This window comes from Sander vitreus, chromosome 16, assembly GCF_031162955.1.
Source record: "Sander vitreus isolate 19-12246 chromosome 16, sanVit1, whole genome shotgun sequence".
In the NCBI taxonomy this organism is placed as follows: Eukaryota; Metazoa; Chordata; class Actinopteri; order Perciformes; family Percidae; genus Sander; species Sander vitreus.
In genome coordinates, this window is record NC_135870.1 from 28,394,337 (window position 1) to 28,416,766 (window position 22,430).

At 42.2% G+C, this 22,430-nt stretch overlaps 1 protein-coding gene across 3 annotated transcripts; it reads left to right on the plus strand.

Annotated features, from left to right (window-relative positions):
* The first annotated feature begins 3,047 nt into the window (after positions 1–3,047).
* On the plus strand, positions 3,048–21,059 carry ndor1 (NADPH dependent diflavin oxidoreductase 1). Of its 3 annotated transcripts, none has more exons than XM_078272260.1 (15): positions 3,048–3,156; positions 5,232–5,371; positions 6,026–6,103; positions 6,425–6,522; positions 6,619–6,717; positions 8,365–8,466; positions 8,629–8,832; positions 10,165–10,292; positions 11,291–11,502; positions 11,904–12,011; positions 12,092–12,206; positions 16,328–16,474; positions 17,268–17,386; positions 20,134–20,228; positions 20,567–21,059. In XM_078272260.1, exons 2-15 carry the CDS (start codon positions 5,237–5,239, stop codon positions 20,709–20,711), a joined length of 1,785 nt encoding a protein of 594 aa, XP_078128386.1. In that variant the 5' UTR covers positions 3,048–3,156; positions 5,232–5,236; the 3' UTR covers positions 20,712–21,059. The 3 variants fall into 3 exon arrangements, with proteins under 3 accessions (XP_078128386.1, XP_078128387.1, XP_078128389.1); XM_078272261.1 differs by lacking the exon at positions 3,048–3,156 and adding an exon at positions 3,166–3,377; XM_078272263.1 differs by lacking the exon at positions 3,048–3,156 and adding an exon at positions 3,428–3,503.
* The last annotated feature ends 1,371 nt before the right edge of the window (positions 21,060–22,430 follow it).

Below are 22,430 nucleotides of genomic sequence, written 5' to 3' on the forward strand. Positions count from 1 at the left end.
CATGCACTGCATGGCTACAATGGGCAGCCCAGTCCAGTTCTGTCCATTATAAGCCAAGGATAACTTTTTCTTTTCTCTGTAAACTGAACAAAGGTACCTGCTTCGTCGCCATCACAATCTCTGACTCAAAGGGCACAATCTCTGACTCAAAGGGCCCATCAGTCGTCTCGTCGTCATCTCCTTCTCCTTCCCCGTGTGGGTCGTCATCGTCCCCGCTAACGACAGGTGCATTAGCAGCATTAATGGTAGGCATACTACTAATGTGTCCACTGTGCAGTGGCGGTTCTAGGGGGAGGCCAAGAGTGCCCCATTTATATTAAGCCTCTGGCCCCCCTAACTGTGGCAAATATTTTCATACATCTTTAACTCAAACCTAATGGGGGGGGTTGATTAATATATTTGGTTCCCCTGAAATCGCATGCGACCCCAGCCTGGCCCCTCCATTTGAAATGGTCTAGAACTGCCACTGCCACCGTGGTCTCCCCATTCTTGATTGGCGAACGATTTTTGCTCGTTTGGGAGCCGACTAGCCAGCGTATTTGAGAAAGTTGCAAACTTTGTTTTTGGCCTTTTCCAGCTGAGTGAAACGAGACTAATGGCAATCTCAACCAGCACAAGCGCATGTGTCACTTGAAGTGCCGTCCCTCCCCCTCTCTCTTACCATGAAAATGAACCTCAAAACGCATCGGAAAGATTTTTGTGGAACTTCAATGGGGAATAAAGACTTGCAAGAGATAACATTGAACACTACACAAACAGTCTTTTTTTCATTTAGGCAATTTTTCATAGTGATGAAAAATTAGAGGGCAATGTTGGGCATGTTCTAATATCCAAACCAAGAGTACATAAAATGTTTTAAAAAGTGACAATAGCTATCCCAATATTTGTCACGAGTTTACACGAGAAACAGATAGGACATAGCCTACATTAGATTACATACAGTTGTGTTCAGAATAATAGTGTGTGTGTGAGGGGTAAAAAAAAAAAATGCTCCAATCTTTAGAATAGCTTTTAATTCCATAGTATCAATGCATTGGGAACACTGCACATTCAATTCCAAATCAAAACATGACCAAAATTGATTGTTTTTGTTATACCTTTTACAGAAAGTGAAGAAAAAGGAATGGCTGTTATAGCAGTATTTGCATTTTTCTTTACAAAATCAAACACTTACTGTATAAACTGAAAAATGTCTCAAGGGTTTGCTTTACTTCGAACCACTGCACTAATATTTAGTTGCATACCCATTATTTCTGAGAACTGCTTCACATCTGTGTTGCACTGAGTCGACCAACTTCTGGCACCTGTGAACAGGTGTTCCAGCCCAGGACGATTGAACTACATTCCACAATTCCTCTGCATTACTGGGTTTTGCCTCAAACAGCATTTTTGATGTCACCCCACAAGTTTTCTATGGGATTGAGGTCTGGGGATTGGGCTGGCCACTCTATAACAATCTCGTTAATCTGGAACCAAGACTTTGCTCGCTTACTGGTGTGTTTTGGGTCATTGTCTTGTTGAAAGACCCATTTCAAAGGCATTTCCTCTTCAGCATAAGGCAACATGACCTTCAAGTATTTTGATGTCATGAAACTGATCCATGATCTCTGGTATGTGATAAATAGGCCCAACACCACAGTATGAGAAACACCCCCATAACATGATTTTTGCACCACCATGCTTTACTGTCTTCAGTGTACTGTGGCTTGAATTCAGTGCACGGGGGTCGTCGGACAAACTGTCTGCGGCCCCTAGACCCCAAAAAAGATTTAGCTCGTCAGTCCACAGAATGTTGCTCCATTTCTCCTTTGGCCAGTCAGTGTCCTTTGGCAAATTTCAACCTATCCAGTACATGTGTTTTTTTTCAGCAATGGGACTTTGCGGGGGCTTCTAGCTGATAGCTTAGCTTCACATAGCCTTCTTCTGATCGTAACAGTAGTCACAGGTAACTTTAAGTCTTCTTTGATTTTCCTGGAGCTGATCATTGGTTGAGCCTTTACCATTTTGGCTATTCTTCGACCCATTCGAATGGTAGTTGACCGTTTTTTTTCCCCCACGTTGTTCAGGCTTTGGATGCCATTTCAAGGCATTTGAAATGATTTTGGCTGAGCAGCCTATACTTTTCTGCACTTCTTTGTTTCCCCTCTCCAAACAACTTTTTAATCAAAGTCTGCTGTTCCTCAGAGAAATGTCTGGAACGACCCATTTTGTTGAGTATTTCAGTGTGAAATGTACTATAACAGCATGCACAACATTTGCTTCCTTCCTTAAATATGGGCCATAACTGACACCTGTTTCTTCACAGAATCAATCACCTCACTAATTGAACACAACACTATTATTTTGAACATGCCCCTTTCAATTACAGATTCAATTACACAGAATGAGCAGCATCATGTCATGACTGTTGGTTTTCTATGACTCTACAACACTTACTAGTAAATTATTTGCCATGTAGAAATATCACTGCTACTAAAATTATTTATGAGGTTAGTGATGTTGGACTGCTATTGTTTTGAACACAACTGTACATACACACATTTATAGGACATACATACACACATTTATCATGGATAAAGACATATACAAAGGTATTCTCCGATACTTATCAAGTGGTGAGTACATCCAGAGGGATACTTCAGGATTGAAAAAAATTATTTTCGTCGGAAGGCCAACACTTTTGATGTGCAAGGTAAGAAGACATCGTGATGCATTGCATAGCCTATACGTTGTCAACCACCACGCATTTGTTAATTTATGGATATGTTCTGGCTCAAATTAAGCCCTGGTTGCTTGTCTTGGTGGCGCTAGTTTAACTACTTTAAATACAGTTAAGCAATTTAGTCCAATAAAACAGTCTTTTTTATATCTATGCTTTTGGACCCTGAAAATGACTAGTGGGCTGCAGTACTCACTGCACTACGCTTCAAATGAAAATTGTTCATGATCTACCGCATTTTTTTCCTATAGAGGGTGTTAAGTAGAAGTTTAGAATCTCTGATTTTCCTTGTGCGGCTTTGAATGTAGCATTAACGCACGAACACTAGCCAATCACAACGTGAAACTGGCTTGCCGTAAAGTGTAGCGTTGATGTTTAGAATGAGTTTGCCTTACTTTTTTTAGCGTTCAAGGCTATTGTTGGCGAAGATAGCAGCGGTACGTGTCTTGTTCAGTTGGTATTTGGTGATATAAGTGATTAATAGAAAAGAAAAATAAACACGAACAAAAATAATTGACCATATGTTTTGGCCAGCTAACTAGCCTGCTAGCAGCTAGCAACACAGTGATGTCCAGTAACGTTACAAGACTAGCTAGCTAGTTATCCGGTTCTAGGTTCTAAACCGTCTCTGGAGTACCTTAACGTCGTGATTATCGAGGTAGGAAACTGCATTATAAGACTTAGTCTTATTAATGTAATTGTGATGTTTTCTGTAACGTTAAGTAATGGACATATTTAGCTACTGGCCAAGGTTATATTTCGAAGAGGACATCTTTGATTAAAGGTACTTAAAAAAAACATATGTCACAACAATAAAATAAATGAATATGCTTAAATTACGCATATTAAAAATAGATTGATCGCACCAGGTTCCCTATATGAACACTACACTGGTAGAAGGTTAACATGATCTCATTAGACGTGCACATTACACATGACGACCACATGCAAAGAAACACATGGTCACAATGATATGACAATATTACAATAATAAAAATATAATAGTATAATGACCATACAAATCCTATCAAACAGCACCGTTAGTTCCAACAACAATTGCGCCATATGCTGTTATTTGTTGTGCCTTATTACTAAACTTAGCACAAAAAGTAAGGACATTAGTGTTTGGTATATCAGAATAGGTTTACATGGTTTAATTTAAAAAAACACCATATATTTGTTGTACTGCACATTGCTGCAGCTCCTCTTTTCACCCTGTGTGTTGAGCTCTCTGTTTTAGCTACAGAGTGAGACATCTCACTTCTGTTCCATCTTTGTTGGGAGTTGCACATGTGCAGTAGCTAGGTAAGGACTACTAGCCAGTCAGAAGCAGAGTATGAGGGCGTGCCACGTTAGCAGCTAGGCGAGCATTATAACGTGTGTTCCAAAGTGACCACGTTTGTCTCTGAAGTAAAGGCTGGACTACAATAGAGCTGTTTGGAGCAGTTTGTGAACAGTGTTTTCTGTTGGAGATGGTAAGTCCCTTTGGGGTGGACTTTGGGCTTTTTCCCTTTTGTAAACCTATAACATGCACAAAAAGGATATATAACACAATAAAGGAAAAAGTCAAAAAGCATAATATGAGCACTTTAAATCTAGGCTAAAGACACATTTTTAATCTCTGGCCTTTTTAACACACAAATTGCTCATGTCTATATTTCTGTATTTTTAAATTGCTGCATGTTGTTGTTGGGAAGCTTAGTAGTTTTGTCTCTACTTTTTATTTTTACATTTCAATGTTTTTTGTTTTTATACAGCACCTTGGTGCTTCTTTGTACAGCACTTACTTACAGCTTACACTGTGTTTAAAGTGCTCATATTATGCTTTTTGGCTTTTTCCCTTTCCTTTATTGTGTTCTATATCTTTTTTGTGCATGTTATAGGTTTCCAAAGTGAAAAAGACCAAAGTCCACCCCAAAGGGACTTACCATCTCCAACAGAAAACACTGTTCACAAAATGCTCCAAACAGCTCTATTGTAGTCCAGCCTTTACTTCAGAGACAAACGTGGTCACTTTGGAACACACGTTATAATGCTCGCCTAGCTGCTAGCATGGCACGCCCTCATACTCTGCTTCTGACTGGCTAGTAGTCCTTACCTAGGTACTGTCAGGGCACGCCCTCATACTCTGCTTCTGACTGGCTAGTAGTCCTTACCTAGGTACTGTCAGGGCACGCCCTCATACTCTGCTTCTGACTGGCTAGTAGTCCTTACCTAGCTACTGCGCATGTGCGACTCCCAACAAAGATGGAACAGAAGTGAGATGCCTTACTCTGTAGCTTAAACGGAGAGCTCAACACACAGGGTGAAAAGAGGAGCTGCAGCAATGTGCAGTACAACAAAAATATGGTGTTTTTTGAAAATTAAACCATGTAAACATATTCTGGTACAACCTCTAAATACAATTATGAACCTGAAAATGAGCATAATATGAGCACTTTAAATGTGCTCTAGAAATAAATTTTACTTACTTCTAAAATAACAGATGATATTGTGACTTTGTTTCTCCCAGTCATAATGTCCAAGCCCACTCTGCTGGTCCTGTATGGGAGCCAAACTGGTACGGCCCAGGACACGGCCCAGAGGATTGGGCGGCAGGCGCGGAGAAGGCACCTGCAGGTTCAGGTGCTGCCTCTGGACAGCTACGTCGTGGTAAGCAAGGTTTGGGATGATGTCTACCGCACATGATGATGTCTACAGTGACACACCACGATGGCTGATGACACCATTGTTGGGTGGGGGTGGGGGGTGTGATGGTGATGTGTATGAATTCAAAATAATTTATGTTAATGAATTAATATTCAGCAACATTAAAAACAATAAAACCGTAAACATCCCTGCCTCTATCACTGCCACAACAACGTTTACCAAAATGGTTACACTTTACTTGAAGGTATCTACATAAGAGTGGCGTGACACTGTCACGAACGTGTCATAAACATTATAAACAAGTCATAAACATTTATGACATCACGCTTCTTTTAGTAAGTGTCATTCGGTTTTTGTCATGACAAGTTAGGGTTAGGGTTCATGTGTTATAGCCTTAAAAATAGCCTTTTGGCTAATTCTGGCTTATTTAACCCATGGGAAATCATGTGTTTTATTAATTTGCGCTGTCCCCTTCCATAAATAAACTGAACTCAAACTCAGACTTTCTTCACGTATCCAGAGTCCTGCACCTGAGTTTTTCCATAACACAGGGATTGAACTCCGTTCCTTGCAGTGGTGGGGGACATTAGTTAGGGGTGTGTTAAAGCCTACATAAATCCCATGAAACCCTCGTGTGCGTTTCCTCTCATCAAACAGGCCAACTTGATCTCCGAGTCTCTGGTTGTTTTTGTGTGCGCCACCACTGGCCAAGGAGACCCTCCAGACAATATGAAGGTAATAAAACAGAATAAAAGATAACAAACAGACATGCAGTAAAGAGGAAGAATAGTATAATTCAGTTTTGTGGTGACCTGTCCCTTTAACTGTTCCCATAATCAGTGTGAAAAACCATACAGTGAATATGGATGTGCTTGAATATTGACTAGAGTGTTTGCAGTTTAAAATATCTCACATCAATAGTTATAGCATGTACAGGTTTTCTTATTTTATACCAGAAAATACAGACAAATTGTTGAAATAAGATAACCCATACATTTTGTATATGTCTGACCCTGTTCACTTATGTTTTTCTGCCCATCTCTACTTTCTTCAAAGAACTTCTGGAGGTTTATCTTTAGGAAGTCTTTGCCTGTTGGCTCTCTGGGTCGCTTGGACTGTGCCATAATGGGCCTGGGGGACTCCTCCTATCCTAAGTCAGTGCTTTTTCCGGTTTACGGCCCTCGCGGTACACATTCAGGATGACTCATGGCCTTAATAAACCAATAATTATCAACCACTTTCCCCCGTAGGTTCAATTTTGTGGCTAAGAAGCTTCACAAGCGTCTTCTGCAGCTGGGTGCCGGTATGCTGCTGCCTGTCGGGCTGGCAGATGACCAGCATGACCTGGGGTAAGAATTCAAATCAACTTCATTTATAGTATTACATCGTAACAAGAGTTATCTCAAGACACTTTACAGATAGAGTAGGTCTAGACCACACTCTTTAATTTACAAAGACCCAACAAATCCCCCCCCCCCCCAAGAGCAATAAACACAAATACTGTTTTCATTTATTAATCACTTCCAATTGCTTTGTCTTTGACAATATCGATCACAAATAAAAGGCAATTCAAACTTAAGACATCTGAACGTTTCACTTAAAAAAAAACTTTTTTGCCCTTAATGTCGCTGAGGGGCTTGTTAAGTGTTGACTGGGGGAAAGTGTAAGATATGGCAAAAAAAATTGTGAATTAAAACATTACCAAAACCTCAGAGCAGGAGAGAGGGGATTTTGACATGACTGTTGTTTTAAAGGAGCACGCCGACTTATTGGGACTTTAGCTTATTCACCGTAACCCCCAGAGTTAGATAAGTCCATTCATATCCTTCTCATCTCCGTGCGTGTCGTAACTCTGTCTGATGGCTCCACCGGTAGCTTAGCCTAGCACGGCTCCTGAAGGTAACCGGTTCCAACCTACTGCTAGCCTACTGCTCCGAATAAGTGACAAAATAACGCCAACATTTTCCTATTTACATGTTGTGATTTGTATAGTCACAGCGTGTAAAAATAACAAGGTCACATGAGACACAGCCATCTTCTAACCGTCTATAAACTGGGAACTATATTCTCAGAAAGGCGAAGCACTGCTACTTCTGCTCGGGGCTTCTCAGGTGCTGCAAGCATATCACTCCGCCCAAGTAGCAGAAGTAGCAGTGCTTCGCCTCAGGATCCGTGCTAGGCTAAGCTACCGGTGGAGCCGTTGGACAGAGTTACAACATGTACGGAAAGAAGGGTATGTATGGACTTATCTAACTCTGGGGGATACGGTGAATAAGCTAAAGTCCCAATAAAACGGCGTGTTACTTTAAGTATGCGCCCTTTTGCTGTGTCATCTTTGACCCAGCATTAAAATTTGACAAACAAATTAGTTTGGATGTCAAATCTAGCTTTTTTTTTTTCATCTGAGGACTATAGCTAACATAAAATCCTTTCTTCTCTCGTAAGGACTTGGAGACTGTTATTCATGCTCTTATTTCGTCTCGTATTGACTAATGCAATTCCTTATATTCTGGGATTTGTCAATCATCTTTGTCACGCCTGCAGCTTGTACAGAATCCGGCTGCTAGATTGTTGACTGGTACCAGAAGGAGGGACCATATTTCCCCAATATTGGCTTCTCTTCACTGGTTACCAGTCAAATATAGAATCAATTTTAAAGTAATGTTACTTGTTTTTAAGGCATTACATGGACTGGCCCCTTTATATATTGATCTCCTTACCCTACATCACTCCTCCAGGACCCTTAGATCGTTTAATCAGTTCCTTTTAGCTCTTCCACAGTCTCGGATGAAAACAAAGGGGTGATCGTGCCTTTTCAGTTGTGGCCAGAGACTGGAATAAACTTCCCATTCATATTAGGTCCTCCCCCACATTTTTCAGCAAAGTAGAGCGAGTCTGGAAGCGTGGGGAGAAAGAGGGGAATGGCATGCAACCAATGTTCCTAGTTGGGATCCAACAGTGGGCGTTTTGCTTACCTCAAAATCTGTTTGAACCAGGTCAGACGCTGTGGTCGACCCGTGGCTCACATCATTTTGGGAGAAAGTGTTTGCCCTGTACCCATCTTTGGCCGGTGTGATTCCAATGAGGGAAGATGAACCGTGAGTATGCTCTCGATTTGACACATCTCATTCTGTGGTTGCATATTTTGATTGAAAGTTTGTGTCCTTCAAAAGCCTATTAACTCCTGCTTTGGGTTTACTGTTGATTCTGTTGATGTTCAAAGTCAGTTGGAATTGCTTTGCTTGATCTTTTTGGGGCAGGCTCCCGCCAACGTACACTTTCCACTTCCTGGATGATGTGAAAGAGAAGACAGATGACAGGCTGAGGATTCCCATGGAGCAAACTGTCCCCTCCCAGTCCCATCCCTTTCCTGCCAGACTGGTGTCCAATAGGAGAGTCACAGACATGTTGCACTTTCAGGATGTGAGGCACATCGAGTTTGATATCACTGGATCCAACGTTGAGTAAGTAATCTTGAGTCTCTTTCAGACGTACACCCCTTTACATTAACCTGACAGCAATTTATTTCTTTAAACCAATCACAATCGTCTTGGGCGGCGCTAAGCACCGGAAGCAGCAACGGTGCCTCTGCTCGGGAAGGAACTTGTTTTGGTGGAACATGTGCACGTAGGTAGGCGAGCTCTGGAAGCTTGTGATGAGAATTTTACTCAAAGAAAAGATAAACATAATGTACTTGTTAATTCGGCAATTAAATTAGAACGCCAATACAAAGAAAGCGGAAGGTGAGGGACATCCGGCCGAAAATGAGGGACATCTGGCAGAACCTCTGGCGGCACCGGAGCTATCCCGTAAACGAACCGGCGTCGATATAGACTACAGAGCGGATCGTAGCTGTTGCCGCCTTTAGGCCACTAGGCTCCTAAAAGACGACACTGCCTTACCCCTATTTTCCACCGGGTGCGTCTGCGCTGCGTTCCGGAGGCGCTGCGGCCCCGCGAGCAATCACGGCCATTCAAGTCAATGCTTGATATTCCACCAGCCGCGTCACGGCGCGTACCAGAAGCGTGTGAGAAGCGGCTTTCCGCTCCGCTAAAGATACGCGCCAGGTCTATTTTCACGCAAGCCTCGGGGCGTTCAGATATTTTATGTCGCGGTAGCAACTCACTCCTGTTATCTCTCTTTCACATATGCAATATTATTCTTATGGGTTCTGCCAGCATAGTGTTTGGACATGAATAATAATATTCACGCTGATCCATCATGTCATAAATTTCATGTTTACTGCTTATTGCCGTCCCTACAACAAGTTTGTAGCCACCGTACCGCCAACAACCAGACTGGAGGTTTGCAGTACTGTAGTCTCGCTTTGCCTGACCCTCCTCCAAAGCACGCTGAAGGAGGGTCTGGCTAGTCCACATAGCGTTCGGGGATGGGAGCATGGGAAAACATGCTCTGGTTTAATGGCATTTCTTTAAACCAATCAGAATCTTCATGGGCGGTGCTAAACTCCGCACAGAGCCGCTGCAAAATAGTCATGCGAGAGAAAACTCAGATGGGACAGATAGTCTAGCTAGCTGTCTGGATTTACCCTGCAGAGATCTGAGGAGAAGTTAACCATAGTCCTCAGAAATCCACCGGAATTTAACATTCCAACACAAAGAAATATTGTATGCATATATATATTTATATATTCCTGCAGCACCGGAGCAATCCCGGAAGTGGAACGCGAAGGATATAGACTAGCGGTACTGTGATGAATTGTGGAGTCCACTTTTTTTTTTTTTCTTCTTCAATGCAAAATGAAAGTGGTGATTAGTTGTGGTAATGCTGTGTAGGTTTGCTGCTGGTGACGTGGTGATGATGCGTCCATGTAACTTTCCAGAGGACGTACAGCAATTCTGTCAGCTGCTGAGATTAGATCCAGAGGCCAGGTTCACTCTCAGGGCCACAGACAACACTGCAGGTAGGCCTGTCTGTCTGTCTGTCTGTCTGTCTGTCTGTTTGTATAAAAAAACAAAAAAAAAACAACTTAGCCTGCGATTGACTTTAGATGTAACACTATATTCCAGATACAGAAGGTTCTTTCACGGCTAATCGCAGTGCTTTTGCGTGCAGTGTGTTTCTAGATATATATATATATAGTCTTTTTTTTAAGATTATTTTTTGGGCATTTTAGGCATTTATTTGTATAGGACAGCTGAAGACATGAACGGGGAGGGAGAGGGGGAATGACATGCAGCAAAGGGCCGCAGGTTGGAGTCCACTGCGTCGAGGAGTACACCTCTATAAATGGGCGCGCGCTCTACAAGGTGAGCTACGCAGGCGCCCAGCCTTGATAGATTTGATAGTGAAATAGTCTCACTTTGCCAGACCTTCCTCCACAGCGCTGCGGAGGAGGGTCTGGCTACGCCACACGGCATTCCGGGATGGGAGAAAAACGTGCTCTGGTTCATTGGCATTTTTTTAAACCAATCACAATCTTCATGGGCGCTAAGCGCCGGACAGAGCCACGATGCCGTCTGCAAAAAAGCCTTGGGAAGGAACTTGTTTTGGTGGAACGTGTGCATGTTCAAAAGTTGTTTTAGTCGTGCAACAGAAAACTTAAAGCTGTAGGCTAGTGCATAGTTTCTGTCGTCCCCATGAGGAAATCTAAGTAATGACAACAAAACTGTCTGCGCATCCACACGATACAAGCCTTCCGTGATCGCGCGCCACTAGTAGCCAAGGAGGACACGGAGGATTAAAAAAATATTAGACTCTTCAGAAGAGGTTATTATCTTTACTCAAGTTTCTGTGCGCGATAGTCACAGGACGACCCAATCTTCTGAACATAAGAAACACAAACAAACGCACACAAAGAAAGCCCAAGGGAACGGCCATCCAGCCGAAAAGAAGGACATCCGGCGAAATGTGGTGGATATAGACTAATGGTGAAATGACCATGAACCTCTGTCTTCTCAGTTCCAGCGAGGCTTCCTCAGCCCTGCACTGTGCGCCACCTGGTGGAGAGCTACCTAGACATCGCTGCTGTGCCTCGCCGCTCCTTCTTTGAGCTGCTGTCTACCTTTGCCACCAATGAGCTGGAGCGGGAAAAGCTGATCGAGTTGAGCTCAGCGGCAGGCCAGGACGAGCTGCACAGCTACTGCAACCGCCCCCGACGCACCGCGCTGGAGGTGATGACTCAGGGTTAGAGTCAGTGCTGGGCTGGGAGTTCAGTCTAGCCCAGGGAAAAAATATCACAATTCCAATTAAAACCTTGCCTTTTTGATTTAGCTTTTTTACTTTATTTTAAAGCCCCTGTGTGTAGGATTTCACGTGATTATAACATCTTTTTAATTACTTTGATAGCATACATACATTTAGTTTGTAGAAAAATGAGGCAATGATCCTGAAAGTAGGTAGTCAAAGTGTTGCTTTTAGCACATTCATCTCAGTAAGAGCATTGCTGCCTGCCTCAGTCTTTTTTGTTGCTTCCAGTAGGAGACAGACCTCCTCAAATTCTACACATAGAGGCTTTTAACATGTCCTTTGACCTGCCGTGTGACTGTGTTGTGTTGTGCTCTTGCTGCTGCAGGTTTTGGCAGATTTCCCCCACACTACAGCAGAACTCAAAGTAGACTATCTGCTAGATCTGTTCCCTGATATCCAGCCCCGCTCATTCTCCATCGCCTCCTCTCTCCAGGTAGCTCATCCTTTATGACAACTATTTATACGCTATAGAAAAACCTGCTGTGTTTCTAGAAAATCCTTCTCTCTGCACAGGCTCACCCACACAGGCTTCAGATCCTGGTAGCTGTGGTTAGTTACAAAACCAAGATGTATAAACCGCGAAGAGGCCTCTGCTCCACCTGGTTAGCCTCCCTGGACCCGGCACAAGGTCTCTCACCACACTTTACAAGTGCTAAGATCACAGCCACAGACATGACTTCATTCTGATTGGCTGGAGGTTGTGTGTTAATATCAGACATGCATACATTGTGTTCCTTTTCTCTGTTAGCATTTTCTCAGGGGCTGTTTTCTCAGTAGCGTGCAGCTGAAATCGATGTGTCACCATGTTGAAAAAGATGTATCAACATGGCCTTATGCAAGAACCCCTTGTACGAACAGGCATACAGGTGCTGGTCATATAATTAGAATATCATGAAAAAGTTGATTTATTTCAGTAATTCCATTCAAAAAGTGAAACTTGTATAATGTCATTTCATTCCACACAGACTGATATATTTCAAGTGTTTATTTCTTTTACTTTTGATGATTAGAACTGACAACTAATGAAAACCCCAAACTCAGTATCTCAGAAAATTAGAATATTGTGAAAAGGTTCAATATTGAAGACACCTGGTGCTACACTCTAATCAGATAATTAACTCAAAACACCTGCAAAGGCCTTTAAATGGTCTCTCAGTCTAGTTCTGTAGGCTACACAATCATGGGGAAGACTGCTGACTTGACAGCTGTCCAAAAGACGACGACCATTGACACCTTGGACAAGGAGGGCAAGACACAAAAGGTCATTGCTAAAGAGGCTGGCTGTTCACAGAGCTCTGTGTCCAAGCACATTAATAGAGAGGCGAAGGGAAGGAAAAGATGTGGTAGAAAAAAGTGTACAAGCAATAGGGATAACTGCACCCTGGAGAGAATTGTGAAACAAAACCCATTCAAAAATGTTGGGGAGATTCACAAAGAGTGGACTGCAGCTGGAGTCAGTGCTTCAAGAACCACCACGCACAGACATATGCAAGACATGGGTTTCAGCTGTGGCATTCCTTGTGTCAAGCCACTCTTGAACAAGACACAGCGTCAGAAGCGTCTCGCCTGGGCTAAAGACAAAAAGGACTGGACTGCTGCTGAGTGGTCCAAAGTCATGTTCTCTGATGAAAGTAAAATTTGCATTTCCTTTGGAAATCAAGGTCCCAGAGTCTGGAGGAAGAGAGGAGAGGCACAGAATCCACGTTGCTTGAAGTCCAGTGTAAAGTTTCCACAGTCAGTGATGGTTTGGGGTGCCATGTCATCTGCTGGTGTTGGTCCACTGTGTTTTCTGAGGTCCAGGGTCAACGCAGCTGTCTACCAGGAAGTTTTAGAGCACTTCATGCTTCCTGCTGCTGACCAACTTTATGGATATGCAGATTTCATTTTCCAACAGGACTTGGCACCTGCACACAGTGCCAAAGCTACCAGTACCTGGTTTAAGGACCATGGTATCCCTGTTCTTAATTGGCCAGCAAACTCGCCTGACCTTAACCCTATAGAAAATCTATGGGGTATTGTGAAGAGGATGATGCGATGTGCCAGACCCAACAATGCAGAAGAGCTGAAGACCACTATCAGAGCAACCTGGGCTCTCCTAACACCTGAGCAGTGCCACAGACTGATCGACTCCATGCCACGCCACATTACTGCAGTAATTCAGGCAAAAGGAGCCCCAACTAAGTATTGAGTGCTGTACATGCTCATACTTTTCATGTTCATGAAAAGTATGTTCATGAAAAGTACTTTTCATGTTCATGTTGGCCAACATTTCTAAAAATCCTTTTTTGTATTGGTCTTAAGTAATATTCTAATTACTGAGATACTGAATTTGGGATTTTCATTAGTGGTTATAATCATCACAATTAAAAGAAATGAACATTTGAAATATATCACTCAGTGTGTGATGAATGAAAATATATATATATATATATATATATATTATACAAATTTCAGTTTTTGAATGGAATTACTGACATAAATCAACTTTTTCATGATATTCCTATTATATGACCAGCACCTTTATAAGTGATTTAAGAGAATTCGTGGCATTGACCAATTTCCCCTCACTTTGTTTTCTTTTTGGTACAAACTTCAAATATACATAATTACAACAAGAATGTTAAGGGGGTTCAATTTTCCAGCTTTATTTTCGTCCCTGAATTGCAATTGGTTTGACAGCAAGGCATACAATACATGAAAAAACATAAACATACAGTAAAGAAGGAGATGGAGGAGGTGTCCTGATTACCAGTGGGCTAGGAGGCCAACAGTTTGTCACATTTGCCAGTGTACAAAGCACAGCATCAATACCATCTAACCCCCCTTTTTTAATCATGCCCTGATTGTTCCTAGTAGTGTTATATATTGTTATATGTTATATTTTTATTTTGATCTCTTTTCATTTTCCCTTTGGACTTTTAATTTTAATTATGACTAAGAATATCCTCCATAGCTCTCTCCCTTAAACACATATTAATAGCAGTATACACACACACACACACACACACACACACATACATACATACATACATGCGTACAATTCATAAACTGAAAACAGATACTTAACAAAAAAAGCAATATGACAAACAAAACAGAATAACCACATAGGGGAGTGTCTCGACACAACAGTGATTCATGATAGACGATTAAACAGGAAGGAAAGTGCTGATGAAAACATATCTGTTCTTAATTAAGATTCAGACCACAAGATTAAAACAGATGGTAACAACAATCTTTGAAATCATTCCAGTAATAAATAACAAGCTACGATGTAAGTTTTTGGGCAATTGCGTGCCTTCAATTTACATCGTTTTGCCACTGACACTTTCAGATTATTATTCTAAGTGTCTGACAACATTATGGAAATGATCCCTACAGAGATAGACCTTTTAGTTAAAGAGTCAGATCCTTTTTGTTTAACATGAAACGGCCCCGAAATCACCATCACCAAACCCACCAGACCACTCTGATTTGGGTGAAATAAACCCTTAATTCACCCATTTATATGTGAAAATATGCCGGCTCTATGGACACTAAAAGTTTTTTTTTTTTAGTTTTTTTTTAATGGAGTCTGGTTAAACAAAAACTCTTTAACAAAAAGGTCTATCTCTGTGGGGATCCTTTCCATAATGTTGTCAGACACTTAGAATAATAATCGGAGTCTGCCGTTTGGCGGCTGCCGGTTACAGCGTTCTCGCTCAATACTGGACCAATTTCAAGATCAGACACCAATGCATGGGAAAATAGGGTCCATGTTAAAAAAAAAAGAAAAATCAGTCAGTCAGTCCGACATTTAATTTGTAGAGAAGAACATAACGTGGATATTCTGCATTTTCTGTGGTTTGGGGCTGTCGCAGTGCCCATGTCAGGTTGCTAAAGAAACGCACCTGCCTGTGGCAACCAAACGTTACGCTGCGGTGGCCAATCGTGTAACCGGCGATCAGACTTGTCTGTTCGTTCTGAGGCGGTTTGAGAGTCCCGTACAGTAAACAGGAAACATCACTGCAACTAAACACAAGCACTCAACTGGCCAGGAGACGATAAACAGCATCAACAAGATCAGAAAACATGGAGACACAAAATATGATCAAATATATTCTAAAAGAAGGGGAAATTAGTGATAGAGACCCATCTCTAATATAAGCCATGTTTCAAAGAAATGCTGATGATATTAATAGAAATATATTTTTTTTGAAAGCAGACATGTCCTAATTAGGCCTGCACGATTCGGGGGAAAATATGAATCACGATTTTTTAGCTTAGAATTGATATCACAATTCTCTGCCACGATTTTTTTTTCTCACGAAGTGTAATGTTTATTGCACACATGAACCATAACAAAACAAATTGGCGGTACCAAACATAGATTATTTTTGGCACCTATAGCACACTGCGCATCACCACGAGCCTGTAAACACAGAGGCTTCAATGAAGAGAAGGGAGAGCGTTTATTGTATTTTATACAGTCTATGTTTAAAACTCACAGAAGAAAGTAGTAGCATTTGTGATGCAGTCAGCTCGTAAAATTAAATGAGAATCAAAGTCATTAATAGTTATTTAAAAATTCAATCGTGAACAGGGTGAATCGAGATCGCGATTTTATAACGATTAATCGCGCAGGCCTAGTCCTAATTAAATCCTGTAATCCTCACCAAGTCCTACAAAAATAATATCACGTAACTTGTAAAAAAAAAAAAGTAATTTAAAGCCATGTCACTATTTTTTGTGTCGTATTAAATGGTGTTACAGGGGAGGTGTATGTGCCTCTGTGGGTGAAGAAGGGAACTATGAGGTTCCCTAAAGAGAAGGACACCCCTGTGATAATGGTTGGACCTGGAACAGGAGTGGCACCCTTCAGGTCGGCTTTACAAGAGAGGATCGCTGAGGGGAAAAACGGTGAGATCTTTACCTCTCCGACTTTGTCTCTCAGAGCGGCGAAGTCCCTCCCCTTGCGGTGGACCGCCATGGGACCTTAACTCGGAAAAAATATGACCGGTAGTGAATGGGGAAAGACAAATTAATGTTTTGATCTTGTTTGAATAGAGCCATGAATTACACATATAATGTTCATCAGTTTAATAGATAATTTCGCAAGTCAAGAAAGTCTCAGTTTATTGTCAAACTGTTGAAGTATAAGACGTAATTAGAAAGACTACACACTTCAAAGTCGCATGGATGACGTCTCGCTGAAGCTACGATGTCTGTCTGAATCGTACCGGGGGTGTAACGTTACTCAAATGAGCAGCGGATCTCGCTTGTTCTTTTGCTTATCTGCTGAAAACACTTCACTGGATCAAACACATCAGGTAAGATAGCGTTACATGTGTTGTGGAACAGAGCTAAGCTAGCTAGCTAGCGAGCAAGTTGAAACTTCAAGCTAGGTGACGTAAATTGTGCGAAACGAGAGATGCAGTTCACTGAGCGGTTTCACACAAAACTAAGTGGTCATATGACAATCCTACAGGTAACTGAGACTTTCTTCGGTTGAAAGATGATCTTTTATTGACAAACATCATAATGTTGTAATCCACGGCTCAATTCAAACAGGATACAAAAATAAGTTATTAGTCCCATGGACTGGAAGTAGAAGGGCGTGACTTCGACTCTATTCTCTGAATAAATGACCTCACTTTACATAATTTCACAGCTCTGACATGACACACCTCCTCCTTGTCTTCCTGCTGTTTAGCCAACGTCCTGTTCTTTGGCTGTCGCTCTGAGCGGAAAGACTTCTACCTCAGGACAGAGTGGGAGGAGATGATGAAGACCGGACGCCTTAACCTCTTCACTGCCTTCTCACGAGACCAGGTCACACACACTCGCTTAATATTCACGTTAATGATCACAGCAAATCACAGAAAGTCAACCAGGCACTTTATTCTTCCTTGGAAAAGTGAACTAATTAACTTTTAAAGTAGTCTCGCTTTGCCAGACCTTCCTCCACAGCGCTGCGGAGGAGGGTCTGGCGAGTCCACACAGCATTCGGGATGGTAGAAAAACCTGCTCTGGTTTATTGGCCTTTCTTTAAACCAATCACAATCGTCATGATAGTCCAGCTAGCTGTCTGGATTTACCCTGCAGAGATCTGAGGAGCAGTCAACCATAGTCCTCACAAATCCACCCAGAGTTTTAAAATTCCAACACAAAGAAAGAGGAAGGTAACGGGACATCGGCGAAAATACACGCATCCGGCGGAATTTCTTGCGGCACCGGAGCAATCCCGGAAGTGGAACGTCAAGGATATAGACTAGCTTTAAAGCAACACAAGACATACCAATGAACTTTGAACTTTAGTTATAATGTCATACGTTTATTTTATTTCATTTAAAAATCCTGGCATGTGGGTGCGCTTGTGCGTGCTTATCCTGCGTTCCATTTACCTTTAGAGGTCAGAGGTGGGAACTAGGAATAACGTCACACCGAAGTTGAGTGCGTGCCAGTAATAAGTCGTAAAACCATTATATTTAGGGGGGGGGGGGGGGGGGGTTGTTAGCCATACCCATTGAGTACAACATTATGCGGTATTTTAGCAACATGTCAACAGATAGAAGGTGGACAGTACTAGGGCTGACTGCTGAAATTACTATTCAAATGTGACTTTTTTTTATAAATATGTTGGCTAACGTTAGCTAATCTCCCTCTTCTCGCCTTGGCCTACCCGCATGTGTCACTCATGTCACGTCTTATGAACAATAACTTAGCGGAAGTGAGAAAAACAAGGCATTGTGAGGTCTAAGCTAATGTTACGTACCGAGTAAAGTTAGTACAACATTACGGAGCTAACGTTACGTACCGAGTAAAGTTAGTACAACATTACGGAGCTAACGTTACGTACCGAGTAAAGTTAGTACAAGGGGGAGTGACAGGCTGCGGCTGGAAATCATAAGAAGGACAAGAAATAGTTTTAACATGACTTTATAATCGACATCCACCGAGCCATAATTCATATATTACCTTCTAACAGCTGTATTCTCAGTAACGTGACAGTCTGCAAGAAACAGGTTGCTATAAATCACTAAAATAGTAGTGACAGGTCCCCTCAAGGCCAGGCTGATGTTAGAAGTCCCTCTAGTGGACAGAACGTGTAACAACAACCACACTTTTTGTAGTGGCATTGACAATGCATAAGCCTAGTACACTACTAAGTAGTGTAGTACATATTATTTAACAGGCTGCATTTGAGCATTAAATATTTGAATATTAAAAGAAATATCAAATGGAATTTGAATGGTATTATAGAGGAAGATTGACAGCTCTAGACAGTACTGTGTGTATGACTGATTTAATGAGACGTCAATAAGACAGACCACTTCCCCGGTCCTCTGCTAACGTTAGCAGTTAGCAGGGTTAGCATGGCGGCATTAGCCAGTCGGGATCACTTCACCGGCTGTGTCTCAACTTTTTTGCGAGTAAGCAACTAGAGTGCTGTATGACATGTAATGAGAACATGACTGATAATGCCCATGTACGGAATTAAATCTGTTTCGTCAGATTTTGAACTTAAAAAGCCATTGAATATCTAGCACGGAATTTGGTGTATTGAATTTTTTATTCTGAATTTGTGAACATAAAAAAAAATAAAGGTGAACATTAGTTGTTGGAAGATGGAGACCGACAGCAAGAAGACTTGCTGGCAAACGGGGAAGAGTGGCCTCAGAGCCGGTTCCTACTTAGTGGAGCTGTCCTGTTGGATCTCTGAGCTGTTTTGGACCCAGCGTTACAGAGAGGAGCACTCGGAGAAACCACGCCGTGCCAGTCCCACTTCAACAGGGGTCATCTCCGGTGTCCCATGGCATAAACACTTTCTCAGAGTAGCGCGTAATTTCTTCTTACTTTGGGCCACAGTCCGACCTCTGAGGCGTTTCACTGACTGTTTCAGGGAAACTATGGGCGTGAGATGAAGTGGTGCCACATTTAGAGTCGAATGTGGGGTTACACTTTACTTGAAGGTATCTACGTAAGAGTGACATGACACTGTCATGAACGTGTCATAAACATTATAAACAAGTCACAAACGTTTATGACGTAACGCTTCTTTTAGTGTCATTCGGTTTTTGTCATGACAAGTTATGGTTAGGGTATTTGACTTCTTCAACAACTCTTATGTAGATACATTCACATAAAGTGTTAGCGAATGTGGTTCATGAAGGGAAACCGGCGTAGGACGTTTGTGCGCACGGTTTTATAAACCAGAATATTTCTGTGCGTACTCACATCCAATGTTTTCGTCCGTACGCCACTTCTGACGCAAATTCGCCACACAGTTTTCTAAATGGGGCCCCAGGTCATGCAACTGACCAGTTCTTCTTTTTTTTTTTTAGGTCAGGTAGAATGGATCTATCTCTGTTAATCCAGTTTGTTTGGTTGCACTACCACGGCTGCAGCTCGTTGTTTTTGCGTGTTTGCGTTTCATCAAAATGGACAGTTAACAACTACACATTAACAGACATTCCGTCCCGGAATGGAAATTTCAGAAGAGAAATTAGCGTTGCTATCGGAGAAGATGCTAAGCATTTCAACTTGTGGCTGAATTATGAAAGGTTGGTGTCTTTCAGGAGGAGAAAGTGTACGTGCAGCACCGCGTGAGGGACAACGCTGAGCTCATGTGGGACCTGATTGCCAATAGAAGTGCCTGCTTTTACATCGCTGGGTGAGTCCAAGGCACCAAAAGTAAACGTCTCCTTTCTTCACATCTGGGTATTCAGGATAGTTTCACAATTTTCACAATTGTCTCCTTGTTTTATGCTCATGTGTTGTATTGTTGTAGCGTATCTATTGTTTTAAGCCATCAACCTGCTAGGGACTGCAAATGAAAATTAGCCTGCATGGCTAAATCTTGCACATTTACATGTTGAGCTCATGTTGATTAATGGGCGTAAAATCTAGAAGTCCCCTGTTTGCTGTGTTAAATAGGAACAGGTGAAACACTGAGTGGCTGTAAATATACAGTGTTATCCTTGTTTGTTTTTTTTTCTTCCTTCCATGCAGTAATGCTAAAGAAATGCCAACCGGTGTGTGTGACGCTCTGAAAGAGGTGTTCCAGCAGCAGGGGGGCATGTCGGCCGAGGACGCCGAGCAGATGCTGGCCGCCATGGAGAGGACAGGCCGATTCCAGAGTGAGACCTGGTCCTGAGCGCACGCCTCAGAGTGGACGTGAAGACGCTGCAGCCACGGTGACGGCATGACACGATCCCTGCTGTGGAATCAAAGTGGATTCATCCATCACTCAACATCAGCACATTCAGGCACGGACATTCATTCTTGACCTTTTGCAGCAGCATGCGACTGAGTTAAAATGATCCATTCTCCAATTAAGATCTGATATCGATTAATAAAATCCCCAAATTCGATCTTTTAATATATGCTTTTTCACCATGGATGTATCTGTCATGTTAGTCCTGTGACGTTAAAAGCACTTTTTGGGGTTTAATTCCTAATGTAAACATTAATCTGGTGCATTATAAAATATTTGAGGATTGCATCTCTGAGAATCTCTTTTATATCCAAGCAAAATTTGGTGTTTTTAACTGAAATTTCCCCAACCTAATTGATACCAAATCGAAGCGGGACCTTGTGAGTGGGAAGCTAATTGATACCTGGCCGTACACATGACCGAAGTATGGGGTTTAATTAGTCTCAAAACTTGCGCACATAAATAAAAACCAGGGAGACTTTGGAGGCGGGGATGGCTGATGTCTCTGCTCCTTTTGATTGGTCACTTTGAATACTTACCAGGACCTTTTTGATTGGCTGTTTGGTTTGATCACTCACGCAGTTTGATCGCAGCCAGGCAGTGGCCTGAGAGAACAACCATTTGTTGTTGATGATTAAGCCTACCATCATTTTGTAGAGCTCAAAACGAAGTAAAATGAAAAAACATTGACTTGACAGTTCACTCGCACGTAAAAAAGAGAGTAATGTTAATGGCTGACAGCTTTGTTACAATTGTAAACTACATGGACCATATATGCCACTACACGGTTTACTTGTGTTAAGGGTATTGTAGGGGTTGCTGTTCCTGTTCCTAGCCAGAAACTGTGGGTGTTTAGACTGCACTTGTCAAAGCCCAGTGTTTGCCGAACTGCATTTGTGCACGTGGAGCAGAACTGCTCCCTCGTAAGGATAGTTCTCTGCTCGTGGATACTGTTCCGTGCGCTCGTATCACGTGTACGAGCCTGGTATTACGTGCACGGGTTTTGAGACTAGTTAAACCCCTCAGGTGCTGCAGTTAACATCACAGCCTCTCAGGCTGCGTTTAGAACAAGCAGCCCTGCTGGGGAAAAAAAGCAGCCTGACTTATGCAGGGTAGGAATAAAGGGGTTTTTCACCTTTGTTTTTTTAGGGAAGATTTGCTGAGAGGAAGCCTCTCTTTTGCAGGAAAGCCCTGATCACACAGTTACATAAATACCTGGAAGCTGCCCAGTACAACCAGTCTGTTCACTTGCTCGCTTCTCTAACCTTTAGGCCACCACTGCCCAAGTTACCAACTCCACTTTTACTGCATTCTTTTTTTTGCTGCATTCCTGGTAGACGACTTTTAACGTGAACAGAGTATGATCACTTTTCACAGAATCCTGTCTATGAGTATAACAAACTGTATATTTTTTTAATATATTTGACTTTGAACTGCTCCTATACACTCACCTAAAGGATTGTTAGGAACACCCTACTAATACCGTGTTTGATCCCCCTTTCGCCTTCAGAACTGCCTTAATTCTTTGTGGTATTGATTCAACAAGGTGCTGGAAGCATTCTTTAGGATCCCCCACACCATTACACCACCACCAGCCTGCCCAGTGGTAACAAGGCATGACAGATCCATGTTCTCATTCTGTTTACGGCAAATTCTGAC

Bases quoted from the DNA above. Each gene is read 5' to 3' on its own strand.
- ndor1 (XM_078272260.1), top strand. From the start codon at position 5,237: ATGTCCAAGCCCACTCTGCTGGTCCTGTATGGGAGCCAAACTGGTACG. The intron at 16,475-17,267 runs GTGAGATCTTTA...CCTGCTGTTTAG, and splicing joins GATCGCTGAGGGGAAAAACG to CCAACGTCCTGTTCTTTGGC. The intron at 17,387-20,133 runs GTCACACACACT...GGTGTCTTTCAG, and splicing joins CTGCCTTCTCACGAGACCAG to GAGGAGAAAGTGTACGTGCA.